Source organism: Vespa crabro, chromosome 8 (genome assembly GCF_910589235.1).
Source record: "Vespa crabro chromosome 8, iyVesCrab1.2, whole genome shotgun sequence".
NCBI lineage: Eukaryota > Metazoa > Arthropoda > Insecta > Hymenoptera > Vespidae > Vespa > Vespa crabro.
In genome coordinates, this window is record NC_060962.1 from 8,612,588 (window position 1) to 8,626,085 (window position 13,498).

A 13,498-nucleotide genomic window follows, 5' to 3' on the forward strand; every position below is an offset into this window, starting at 1 on the left:
AAAATGTTAAATGTATTTAAAGTATTTCGAAAAAAAAAAGTATCATTAACGATAATAACTTGTATATACATATATATAGAGAAGTGGCAAAGGTGAGGGAAATGGATCGCAGTTAATAAAATATTTGATCCATTAAAAAAAAAAAAAAAAAAATAAAAAAAAAACACTATCTTTTATATCTTTCACGAGGTATCGTGATAGTTCGATTGGAATATTATACCATATCGTATAGATACACATACGTATTAGGATTCTATGTATGACGACTGCACCTTCGGGATTTAAAAATATTCGTAGTCTCTGCACGCGAGAGCATTCTGATTAGCATTCGTGAGGGCCGAGGAAAAGTATGGTGGAAAGAGGGGTGGAAAGGAGTTAGGTGGAGTTAGGGGTGGACCGAGATGGAAGCATCGAATTTACATGGAAATTTATGTAGCGAAACTGGGATGCGCTATAACTTGGTGACATAAATTTTAGTGATCGCTAAATTCGCTCGAAACATTTGGATTTTAATATAACAAAGTATTTTTATTCCTTTATATAAATGACCAAATCGCTTTCATTTTGAAAAGTGACAAAGTTTATCGCCATAATTGAGATTAAATTTATCTCACAGATTTTTTTTTCTTCTCCTTTTATTTAAAAAAATTTTCCAATAAATTATATTCCGTAAACTGGGAATACTTATATCATATATATATATATATATATATATATATATATATATATATATATATATATAGAATGTACGAATTGGAGCGTGTAAATGCGCCTCACGCGTGTTATGTTTCTGTATGTTTGTATGTGCAATCAAACGCGTAGATTTTAACATTGCCGGGAGAAATTTGATTCAAAAAAATATTCACAGGTTATTTCGTTTTTCCATTGAATGTTTCAACGATGAAAGTCTAGTTGTTGTTATTGTTGTTGTTGTTGTTATATGTTACTGCTACTGCTGCTGCTGTTGCTGCTGCTGCTGCTGCTGCTGCTGCTGCTATTGCTGATGTTGTCGCTGCTGCAGTTGCTGTTGCTTTGCTGGAAAACACGATTGCTTTCTACCGCATCGAAATGTTTGGTTGCGTTAGCTAGACTCTTCGTTACAACCGAATGGCTTTATTTGTGCAGAAAGATAAAGGAAGGATATGCAATGTAGATTTTTCGATTTAGTTTTTGAAAAGTTCGATCGTTCAAAATATAATCGTATATAATATAAAATAATTTTTTTATCGTATACGTGGGAATATACAATATTTTATTTTATATTAATAGGCATCTAAGTAAGTACTTATTTGCTTCATGTTCTTTCTTATAAAAAAAAAAAGAAAAAAAAAACGAAATATCCCTTAGAGAATTATATGTAATATCTTCTAAAAGTTTACCACCTTAAAGTAAAAAAGAAGAGTGAAAAAGGAGAAAAAAAATGAAAAATGAAAAAAAAAAAGAGAAAAAACGTACGAGAGAACGAGCATGTTCAAACGTATAAAAATTCTCGAGGGTAAACATTTATTTTAGCTAAGGATGAAAGTTTGGAAAGAGATCGCTAGAGATCGTCGTAAGATTATACCTACGTCTTTCGTTCGTTCTCATACAACAGAGAGACTCGTACCTATACTCGCATAAATTTCTACTACTACGTACGTGTTAGTAGAATTATTCGATAAATTTGCATCTAAGCCACTGGGGTTACATCGTAAATGTATTAAGCTGTCATATAAAATAACTTCAAGGATTTCGGCCATGGGGTATCGTAATCTCCGATATTACCTATACATACATATATATATATATATATATATATATATATATATCTACGTATACGAGGTGTCATCGATGAGAAAAGTTTTCTCTTGGATTTCCTGTTAGGAAAAAACCCAATGGATTTACCTTTGAAACACGTTATTTATTGACGATTTTCAGAACGAAAATGAAATAACGGAGAAAAATCGAAGAAAAACCATATACCATATATCTCATTTCAAATTAATAATAGTATTTGACATTTCTTTTCTTTTAAACCGTGAAATTCAATTTTACCAAGGTCCACGAGCGATACGGGAAAAGTAAACGCGGAAAAAATTTTACAGTCGAGGGATCTTCTTTTCCCTCGAGTGGAAATTAGGAAAGCCGTGAATAAGCCTCTATGAATAACTCAAAAAGCAATGTATGTGTACCCTATGTACGAAAATAAAAAAGGAAAAAAAAATCGTTTACGAATCTCTTTGCGTATTAATATATATCGTAAAGTAATTATATAGAAAGTAATGGAATTTGTTGAGGGATTCGTATATAATGAAAATAAATAAATGTATCGTTACGTTGAACAAATTTCTCGATTGTATTCTTCTCGAACGAATCGTACGAGTTTTATCATTCTTCTTCTTCTTATCTTTTTTTTCTTTCTTTTTTTTTTTCGCTTTCTTTTTTTTTCTCTTTCTTCTTTATTTTTTATCGTTATAGAAATTCGAGTGATTTCCTTTTCAAGAGAAGAATGACGCTCTGTATCAACTTGATCCTTTCTTTCTATCGTATTTCGGTATTGCTTTCCTCGAAAAATACTATACTTTTCAATTTGGTAGAAAGTTATATTATATTTACGCACGAATGCACTTTCAATCGCATCAAGAGTTGTTACTTCGAAATTGCTTCGTATTGCTTCGTAAAGATATGTGTGTCTGTGCATGTGTGTGTGTGTGTATGTATGTATGTATGTATGTATGTATGTATGTATGTATGTGTGTATGTATACAGAAGTGTGCTATTCCGTTATCAGAGTATTACCTATATTCGATTCGTATTATCGATGATGTTGCGTTAATCAATAGTGATGCAGGTTCTCAAACATAACACGCACAAATAGGGGATCATCTATTCATCGACACCATTGTAATTAATGCCTACGGTAGTAAGCGATCCTATAATTATGTGGCATCCCTCAAGGGCTCATATGGGACATTTCATAAACCGATTTATATTTAGTCATCTTTTGATATAAATGATGTACATTTTCGAGAATAGATGACTTTATGTGTATGTGTGTCTATATATATATATATATATATATATATAGAAGTTTGATTAGATATACTCTTTTAGTACGTACAATCAATTTACGTTGCGGTAGCAAAGGGTAAAAGGGAGAGAGTTATTTTCGAGAAAAATTGCGAACTAGGAAAGATAGTAGCATCGCTGTAATTTGTTAGGCTTTACTCCTATCACAAGATAAAAAGTGTCCTCTCTACTGTGCCATCTTTCTTGTTTTCTCTCTCTCTCTCTCTCTTTCTTCCGTATTTTTGTAGTTTCTCTCCATTCGATTATACGGAATAGATAATTTAGATAATGACTCTCGTTCGAATCGATCATTGTTTGTACAGTTAAACTAATGAGTTTCGTAAAACAAACTCATAATTATTAATTAATAATAACACTTGTCGACGTTGTACGTGTAATTATTAATGTATTAATTTTATTATTAAAAAAAAAAAAAAAAAAAAAAAAAAAAAAAAAAAACAGAAAAAAAATTATCTAATAAAATACGAACGAATGAATCTTTTCCAATAGCCAGAACAGCTGATTTTAATTATCATCAACGGGAATAGGAGGAAATGCGACGCTTTCGAAACGCGTTATTTTATTGACGATAAATCAACGATATTCATTGGCAGAGAAAATTAATTGGATTTCAATGATGTAATTTATGATATTTTACGTTGGAAACGAAATCCATGTACCACGTATGTAATGTGCTTCGACTGTTTAAATTGCTCTGGATTTACCTCTATCCTGCGTATATAATATGGTATTCCCATCGCTCGACTTCACTGTAAATCATCCAAGTCGAAATTTATAATCATTTTTAACGATGCACCTTTTTTTTTTTCCCCCCAATGCGTTCGATCATTAAAAGAATATCTCAAATTTCGTTTCGAAAGAAAGAAGGAAAAAGAGAAAGGAGAAGGAAAAAAAAAAACAAACAAAATCAATGAAAAAAGAAAGAAAAAAAAATCTTCATAAAAAGCGTATTAAAAACGTATAAAATAATAAATGACCGAAAGATAAAACTATTAATTCGATAATAGCGAACTATAAAGGATAATACTTATAGATCTTTCTAAAGTCGCGATTCATGATTCAATAATTACTTTTTGAATCGCGCTGTTCTTCGTCTTGTAACATACAATGAGAGAGGAGTATCGAAATTTAAAAAAAAGAAAAAAAAAAAAAAGAAAAAAAGAAAGAAGAAAAAAGAAAATTAAAGAGAAATAAAAAGGGAACAAGTGAAAAATAAATAAAAATATTTGAGATTAACAGATAAGAACTTAAAAGTCGAGTGATAGAAAGCAACAAAAGATCGAGCACGAAGTCGAAAAGTAGGATGGTAATCAAGAAAACGAGAAAGAGTTTAAAGTACCTACTCTCTCTTTCTTTTTCGCATACCCTCCGGCCCGTTTTCATCGTAACCGTTCTTTTTCTCTTATTTCCCCTTTTCTTTCTTTCTATCTTTCCTTCTTCCTTCTTGTTTTTGTTTTCTCTTATTTCTCTCTCTCTCTCTCTCTCTCTCTCTCTCTATTCTTTCTCTTCTCTTCTAAATCTTCCATCTCCTATCCTCTTTGCCACTTTGTTTTTTATCGAAGGAGAAATTGGCACCGTACGAACGGGACCAACGACCGAAAGGACACTCGAGCTGTTCGTTCATCCGTTCTCATTGCCACAGGCTCGAGTCGAACTTTGTTTGAGTTTAATTGAGCTTGAAAGTTTCCGACTTGTTGTCTGGAAGCGTCCTTCCACCCTCTTCTCGTTCCCCCCACCCTCCATCCCCATCGCCTTTCTTCCTTTCTTTTCTTTTTACTTTCTTTCTTTCTTTCTCTCTCTCTTTCTCTCTCTCTATCTATCTCTCTTACTCATTTTCGATTCGTTCGAAGCTTCACGATAAGCGTCGCGGTTCCGGAGTTTCTCTCTCCTTTTTTTTTTTTTCTTTTTTCTTTTTTTTCTTCCTTCAACAAAAAGATAAAAATAAACGGCATTCTATATCCTGTCCTCTTCTCTTTATTTCCTTTCCGATATTTTTTTTTCTCACCTGGGACATGAATTATCTATTGTCTATAGATATATCTATGCATATGTCCTATGTGTGTTATTATATCATTGGAAAAAAAAAAAGAAAAGAAAAGAAAAACCAAAAAAAAATATCTGCAGAATCAGAAAATATAAGAAGGAAATCAAAGATATTTCCATACCTATATATATTTATACGTATTCGTCTGTCGATAAGCAATTCTTCTTATCAAAGATCATTCGACGTAACGTTTGTGAAGCTATTCAAAGATATGAAAAATCATTTTTATATTGTTCGACGTCGAACGTTAAAGTATTTCGATTATGGAAAAAATTTTTATATGATACTTCAATGGTATATCGGGGTCGAAAAATTTTTATAACGAAAGCATAAAGACTTTTTTTATTTTTATTTATTTATTTATTTATTTATTTATTTATTTTTTCTTTTTTTTTTTTTAACAAAGGTATATTTGATTACTTTTGGGAAATTATTCTTAAGCGAGTCTCACTCGAAGTTTTCATCAATGAAAAGTGAAAATTTCTTTCATCGAAATATAGATATTCTTTCATCAAAATTAAGAAGCTTCGGGTTGGATTTTAATCTATAAATAAAGACTTCTTCCGAAAAGTAGCCGCTCTTTGAGAAGTTCTCGAAAGGAAATAAATTCGTTTTTCTTCTTCTTATTCTTCTTCTCTCTTTCTCTCGCTCTCTCCCCTTCTCAAAATAATTACACAGAAAGAAGCTTGAAACGTTTCTTTCTATCTTTTTTTTTCTCTTTTTTTTTCTTTTTTTTCTTTTTCTTTTTTGTTTTTTTTTTTTTTTTCCATTCAATTAAGAAGCAATTAACGTCAAGCGGCAATCGTTTTCAATCGACCAAACGTTCTCGCGATTCAACGTATCGAGATATTAATTAAAACTAAAGTTGTAATGAAATGAAATAAAAGAAGAATCATATAGAATAAAATAGAAAAATAAAAATTTAAAAAAAAAAGAAAAGGAAAAAAAAAGAAAGAAAAAAAAAAGAAGAGGAACAAAAAGAAATAAAAGAAATTGGGTGGAAAGACGAATATAACGTGAAAATACTTGAATAATTCGAGTCGCCGTAGTATCGTCATGGATTTCGAATAAATTTAAGCGTGTCACGTTCCGTTAGGATAAATTAATCCGCGATCAATTAAAGCTTCAGAGGAGAAAAAACGAAGAGAGGATAGGGAGAAGAGTGAGTGAGAGAGAATGAGAGGGTGAGAAGGAGATAAATGGAACACGAACGAGATAGAAAGAGCGTTTAGTATCGAATCGGCAATTCCGATATCAAATCGAGCGTGAACAACTCTCCAAAAATAAAACGATTTTCGGAACGTGCCAATGCAGAGACTCTTTCTCTCTCTCTCACTCTCTCTCTCTCTCTCTCACTCTCTCTCTCTCTCTCTCTCTCTTTTTCTACCGATTTGTTACTACTACTTTTGGAAAATTTGACCGATCTCACGTTCCATTTAATTGTTCGTACAGTTCACTTATTTCATTATGATCATCATTAAAGTGAATTAATATCGACGATTAACAAACAAGTATATACAGCTAGTGTATTTTATTATAGATCGCTCGGATACAAGACTATACTTAGTTTATATTTTGATGACAAATTTTAATAGCCATCGTTAAACACGGTGATCTCTCTTCTTAAGGTTAGTTCACTTACTTTCAAAATTAATAGCAGTTTGATATATGCATCTAAGTAGATACATGTACGTACATATGTTGTACATATATGTAAGTATCTATATCGTACTCGTTAGTGGTTTGGAAGATGGACGGATCAACGTAAGTTTAACGTAGATGAGGTCTTACAGCTTCTAACGTGTATATATATATATATGTAACGTACATATATATATATGTACGTATGTATGTATGTATGTGTATATATATGCATGTATATATGTAGATACGTATGTATCAACACGTATCCTTCTCATATAAAATAGCCCAAAGCATTTGAATTACGTGTCACGTAAGCAGTACCCTTAACTTACGGACATCGGACATTGGACCACCCTCGTTATCGCTTGAGACATAACGGAATTACCATCGATTCTCTGTAGTTGCTTTTAATTAATGCAATTAATGAGGTCACTAACAGTCGAACGTGCCGTGTTTAACTCTTGGGAAGAGGCACATCGTCTTAGGATTTCTCTGTGGATATTTCATCGTGTTTCCATGTGCATTTGACCTATCGTGAGTAATATCTATGGATACATACGTACGTATATATATATATATATATATATACACACGCACGTCTACCGCTTTGATTGTTCAACGCTAGATTGCGGATTTCATATTTATGACACGTCGCTCAGGTACCTCGCTCGAGCTTGTAAATAATGCAATCGACTATTCCAATCTCGCACGATCCACTTCGCCGTAGGCGAAACGTCGTTGTACCGTTCTCTGTTAAAAATCGAGATTTCGAAGCGATGGAAGCAAGGGAAGGGACTAGGGAAGGGGGAAAGCGAAAAAAAGACATAACGAAAAAAGAGAGAGAGAAAAAAAAAGAAAAGACAAAAAGAAAAGGAAAAAAGAAAAAATCGAAAGTGAAAGGAAATTTCATACGTGTCCTATTTGTTCTACAAAATTTAACGTGAAACGTTTCATTTTTCGATTACGGATGCGAGCGCGCGCGCTCGCGTGTATGTGTATGTATGCGATACTATTTCTACAAGTTATTTAATAATTGTTGGAAGGACGTCGACGATAAAAAAAAAAAAGCAAAAAATAGAAAGGAAACGAACGAACAAAAAACTATGATTAACTTCGTTCTTACGAGTTTTATTTATGAGTAAAAAAAAGAAACAAGTAGCTTGTTTTTTATTTGATTTTATATCACTTTTTTTCTCTCCTTTTTTTCTTCTTCTTCCTTCGTTTCTATTCTCTTTCCGTTACTCCTCTCTCTCTCTCTCTTTCTCTCTCTCTCTCTCTCTCTCTATATATATATATATATATATATATATATATATATATGTATTTCCTCTTCGTTTATTTTTTGTTTGCGCGGATTTAAATTACGCGCCAGAGTGGTTTCCGTTTTCTTTGAGTATACGTCGAGCAATGGCATTGCTCTTGGAAGATGAGATAAGCTCCCGAAACCGTTAAAAGTTTGGACGCACATTCCATTTCCACTTTCTTCCCTTCTCTATCTCTTTTTCTATCTATTCTTTTGCCTTCTTTCTTCTTCTATACAGGTGCCCTTTTCTATTTTTCTTTTTCCTTTTCTTTTCCCTTTTCTTTTCCTTTCTTTCTTTCTTTTTCTTTCTTTTTTCCTCTCTTCGTTTCATCGAATGACACGACCCGATTCTACGGTAACAATAGACAGCTTCTAAAGAAAAGTTTCGGTCAGGAAAATGAGATTTCTTTTTTAAAGAAACAGACATTACGAATGCATATTGAATTTTATACGGAATAAGCCGTACGGGGTGGAGGATATTCACCCTCCCATCGGGAAAAATTCTTTTCGATTAAACAAGAACGTTATATTCATTACTTGCAAATGGCAGAATGTTACCGACGAATAAAAAGAATAAATAATTAAAATAAATAATTAAAAATATCTGTATATCCAGATCGTTATAAAAGAAATTATATGTACGCTCTGTGTTTTTGTGAATTTTCATTTGACGATATAAATTAACATCAAAGTGCTCTTTTAATATTTCAAATTCTTTTATGTTGAAAGGAACGAAAAGTATAATCAATGCAGATATATATATATATATTTTTTTTTTGTTGGATGCAAACTTATTTACACACACGTCGTGCTATTATTTTGCATTTGACATAAACTGGATATGGATCGATTGGATCGTGAATTATGCGACGTTGAGAAATTGTTTGCAGTCGAATCGAGGAGACGTTCTATCCGAACATGTATTTACGGATAACGCGTCAACTGCAAAACGTCGAGGCTAAATTCGTTGCAACGTATATGCATATATGCTTTAGTATGTGATTCTATATATGTCTCTTTCTCTCTCTCTCTCTCTTTCTATCTCTCTACCTATCTATCTATCTATGTATCTATCTATCTCCTTTTCTTCTGAATGCATGTGCGATTAGGAGACACTGTTTCCGAGTATACGGATCGATGTTAATGTATCGAAGCAGCTTCGTTGAGTGATTAGTCAGAGTGCAATGAACATACATAGATACGCATTGATGAAAGATTAAATCCGCGAGGCTGGTAATCGTGCTCTTTCACCTAAACGACGATGCTTTTGACGTCAAACTAATGGTACCTTTGTTAACAATAGATCGCTGTCATCGTACTGCCACATATTTGACGAATCGATTAATTAACGATTAAACGAGTACCAATGTATTTTCAATATTAATTAATTCTATCTTATTATTTTCATTATTCTTCTTCTATATTTTATCCTTCTTCTTTCTCCTTGTATTTATTTAATAATTCGTTTGATAAAATATTTGCAGAGCTACTTTTTTTTCTTTTCTTCTTCTTTTCTTTTTCTTTTTCTTTTCTTTTCTTTTTTTTTTTTTTTCTTTCGTGATATTTTTAAGCAAATAAAATTACGATCGACCACGTGCAAATAGCATTGTTGCAATGAGTCAAGCCGTAGGAAGGATTAAAGATGATTATCCTACGAAATGCTGAACGTTATCGTGCACTGCCCCAGGTGGTGTAGGCACTTTGTCTCCGCTGGTATCTTCGGCACGTGACGTACAATGTATGCCATTAATAATATTACGTGGACACTTAACATAGCATATTTGTACATGCCTAAATTATACGTATATGCATTATTAATACTTTATATAATATCGTTTTCAAATTAATTTAGAAAATCAAAATATTTTTATTGAAACGTATATACGAACAAATTGATTTTTATTATTACTTCGATACAATTTTGTATTTATATTATTTCCATTGGTTTTATACAATGAATTATGATTTTTCAGTGGCTCGGTTTGGGCATCATGGCGATAGGTGTATGGGCATGGACGGAAAAGGACACATTTAATAATTTGTCCCGCCTCACGAACGTTGCACTCGATCCAGCATTTATACTCATTCTAGTCGGCAAGTATTTTATATATATATTATATATAATATATATATATATATATATATATATATATATATATATAATATTACTCTTTAACTTTTTATATTCTGTTCTCTCTTTGAATTTCATATAGATGTAACGAGAGGATTTAAAATATTCTACAATCTTCCTCTCACCATTTCGAATAATCCAAACGCGTATGCAACGCACTTCAACTTTGAGTTTTAATCCTTTGCTCGTCGAGTGGCCATTGGAATCACCCCGAGTTCGTTTTAAAAATTTTAATGCTCTACTTTGCCTCTACTGATTCGATTGGCTATTAACAAAAGGAAAAAAAAAAAGAAAAAAAATAAGAATAATGAAAATATGAAAAAAAAGAAAAAAAAAATTAGAAAAAAAGAACAAAAAGTAGAAGAATGTGCAATTTTTCATTTAATTCGAACAAAAGTTTTGCGGATTATTACCTACTTCTTTTTTTTTTTTTTTTTATTTTTGTCGATCAATTATATCTCTTTATTTCCTTTTATATACCTACCTAATTAGATAATTATTGAAGGCAAATTTTAACGCGAGTAGGTAAAAAGAAAGACAGAGAGAGAGAGAGAGAGAGAGAGAGAGAGAGACAAAGAAGTTAATATCTTTTTATTGTAAAAAAGAAATTAAAAAAAAAAAAAAGAATATCGAGAAGCCACATTGAGGATAGAGATAATGAAGTAGTTTCAAAAGCAACGTTAGAATTTTGACGTCTATTGAAACGAATCCCATCGATTATTGTAGGAACGATATCAGGAACGAGTCAGCACTATAACTAGTTCACGATCAGTCATAGTAATCCGAATTTACGAAGGAACTTACTTCTGAATCATGCGCTTTAACGTAGCCAGAGTTCAAATGAGAGAATTGCTTTGCAACCCCACTTTCGATGGATTTACTCCTAGTACATAGACACATACTAATACCCTTTCTCCCCTCCCCTCCTCTATTTCTCTCTCCCTCTTTTTCTCTCTCTCTCTCTACTCTCCCCCGTACGTTTGTTGATTCATTGAATCAATCATTATATCGATTACACCGATTTCCGTATAACTAGCATGGTTACAATCCTAACGAGTAAACTATAAATATTATTAATTGACTTCGATAGATCGATATTTATGAACGATCGATCAAATATATCTACATGTGTAATTATTATTGGAACAAATTAATTAACTTGTTCGCGTCCTACATCACATTTTTCCACCATATCTCATCCCTCTATTTCATTCTTGACAATAGATTCCATATTATTTTTCCTATGGAAAATTCATCGAACGATTAAAACTATTTTCTACGATATTAAATGTTGCAAAATATATTGAACATTAGAGAACGTATATATATATATATATATATAACTATATATTATTTTTCTCATTAAATAATGAACAAGTGTTGTTACCGATGAAAATAATTTTAGAATCATTGTATTGATTTTAGAATGAAATCAGTTCAACAATACATAGATTGATAATTACGTAGATACGCACGAAAATTATCTCTTGGAATGGTAAACGTTCGAAGGAAAAACAAAAAATAGAAAATTTGGAATAAATATCATTTTAAATTTATTTGAAATACGTTCAAAAAAGGATTGAACGTGAAGTATTTACTATATTTCTTTCTCTCTCTCTCTCTCTCTCTCTCTTTTTCTCTCTCTCTGGTAAATAAATGATTCACTTATTATTTATGCTCTCTCATACGATTACAAGAGATAATTCACGGATTACTAATATTCTCGAAAGAGACTGGCTAATTAGAGACGACTCAAATCCGCTTAATAATCAGAACGTATTTAATCCCACATTAGGCACATTCCATTACTGTACGTATCAAACCTAGAGAATTTTCACGTACATATATATATATATATATATCCTATGTACAATGTTTAATATTATATTACTCGACAAGTATGTAATTATGTATTTTTTTACAAACGTATAAACAATATTGGCTTAATACTTGGTGAATAGCGTTAATCTAGTTAATTCCATTAAATTTAAATAAATAACAGTTAAACGTGACAATTCGTTCGATATACACGACACGTGATTTTCCATGAATGACGAAGATATGAGAAATTCGTCGAAATTTGAGATATTTGAGAAATTCGTCGTTCGGATAGAAGTTTACGGAAAGTTGAACGATTATACGCGCATCGTTTCGTTAGAATCTATTACCTTTCATAGTGATACATAGTAGATATTAACTACCTACTAATTCCAATCTTTCGTTCGTTGATTTCGTTCTCGTTAATTCTATCAACGACATTCCAATGTGATGCGACGCGACGAGACGCGGCCATTGGTAAGATCACGTCCGAAATTCCACAAAGCATGCTGTAAGTCGGATTACTGGCGATGTACTCGAGGATTCCCGAATGGTTGGGACCTTGGAAAGCCACTCGTGAGCGCGGTCACTCGCGGTTTAGTCGAATGTAATGGTGGGAATTCAGGAATCCTCTGTGACCAATCCAAACATCTCGAGCTTGGACCACATCTCTCTCTCTCTCTCTCTCTCTCTCTCTATGTGTTTCATCCGTTCGCGCTTTCCTACTCTAAAGGTAGCACAAACTAAATCGAGTTTGCACGTGATCTGGACTGGTACACCATCGAAAAGGAGCATTGGAACAACAAGAAAATGGAACGTGCCGACTTACAACGATTTATCTCTTTCTCTCTTTTGATTCTTTCTTTCTTTTTTTTTTTTTTTTCTTTTTTTTTTTATATTAGTATAATTCGGAATTCGAGACTCGCGAAGAGATTCAATTCGTCTGTAGACACTACTGCTGGTACAAGCCAATGTTTTATTTTTGTTTGTTTTTTTTTTTTTGTTCTATTTTTTCCCCCCTTTTTTATTTGTTTTTTCTTTCGTTTGTTCGTTTGGCCGTTCTTTCTTCTTTTTTTTTTGTTTTTTTTTTTTTTTTTTTGTTTTTCATGTTTTGTTTTCATCGATAAAACATATACGATAGAACGATTATTTATTTATCGATTCTTCCTTCCAATCGTTTTCCATCCAATTAACATTTCAACTTTCCCGTATTCTTTTTTTCAATTCCTGTCCATCTATCTATCTATCTATCTATCTATCCTCGACTAACCTCTCATTCATGCTATGTATATTGCTCTCTATCGTTCAGTCGATGTTTGATTTGCACTCATACGAACGTGTTCAAATCAAGATCAAACGGTACGTTTCCGAACGTTATTTTTTTCTCTTTCTCGTTAATATTTATAACGAAAACTCAAACGACATCGAAACATATTCTCTTTAAATAATCCAACCACTCATGCGTTTACTCGTACTATTGTCGATTTGA

At 32.2% G+C, this 13,498-nt stretch overlaps 1 protein-coding gene across 5 annotated transcripts in view; it reads left to right on the forward strand.

Annotated features, from left to right (window-relative positions):
* Positions 1 to 13,498, forward strand: part of LOC124425908 (tetraspanin-5) — an 81,842-nt gene that overhangs the window by 55,466 nt on the left and 12,878 nt on the right. For all 5 annotated transcript variants that reach the window (XM_046966957.1, XM_046966956.1, XM_046966955.1 and 2 more), the window contains one exon: positions 10,034 to 10,154. In XM_046966957.1, the coding sequence (XP_046822913.1) occupies positions 10,034 to 10,154 (121 nt within the window). The remainder of the gene's footprint in view (positions 1 to 10,033; positions 10,155 to 13,498) is intronic.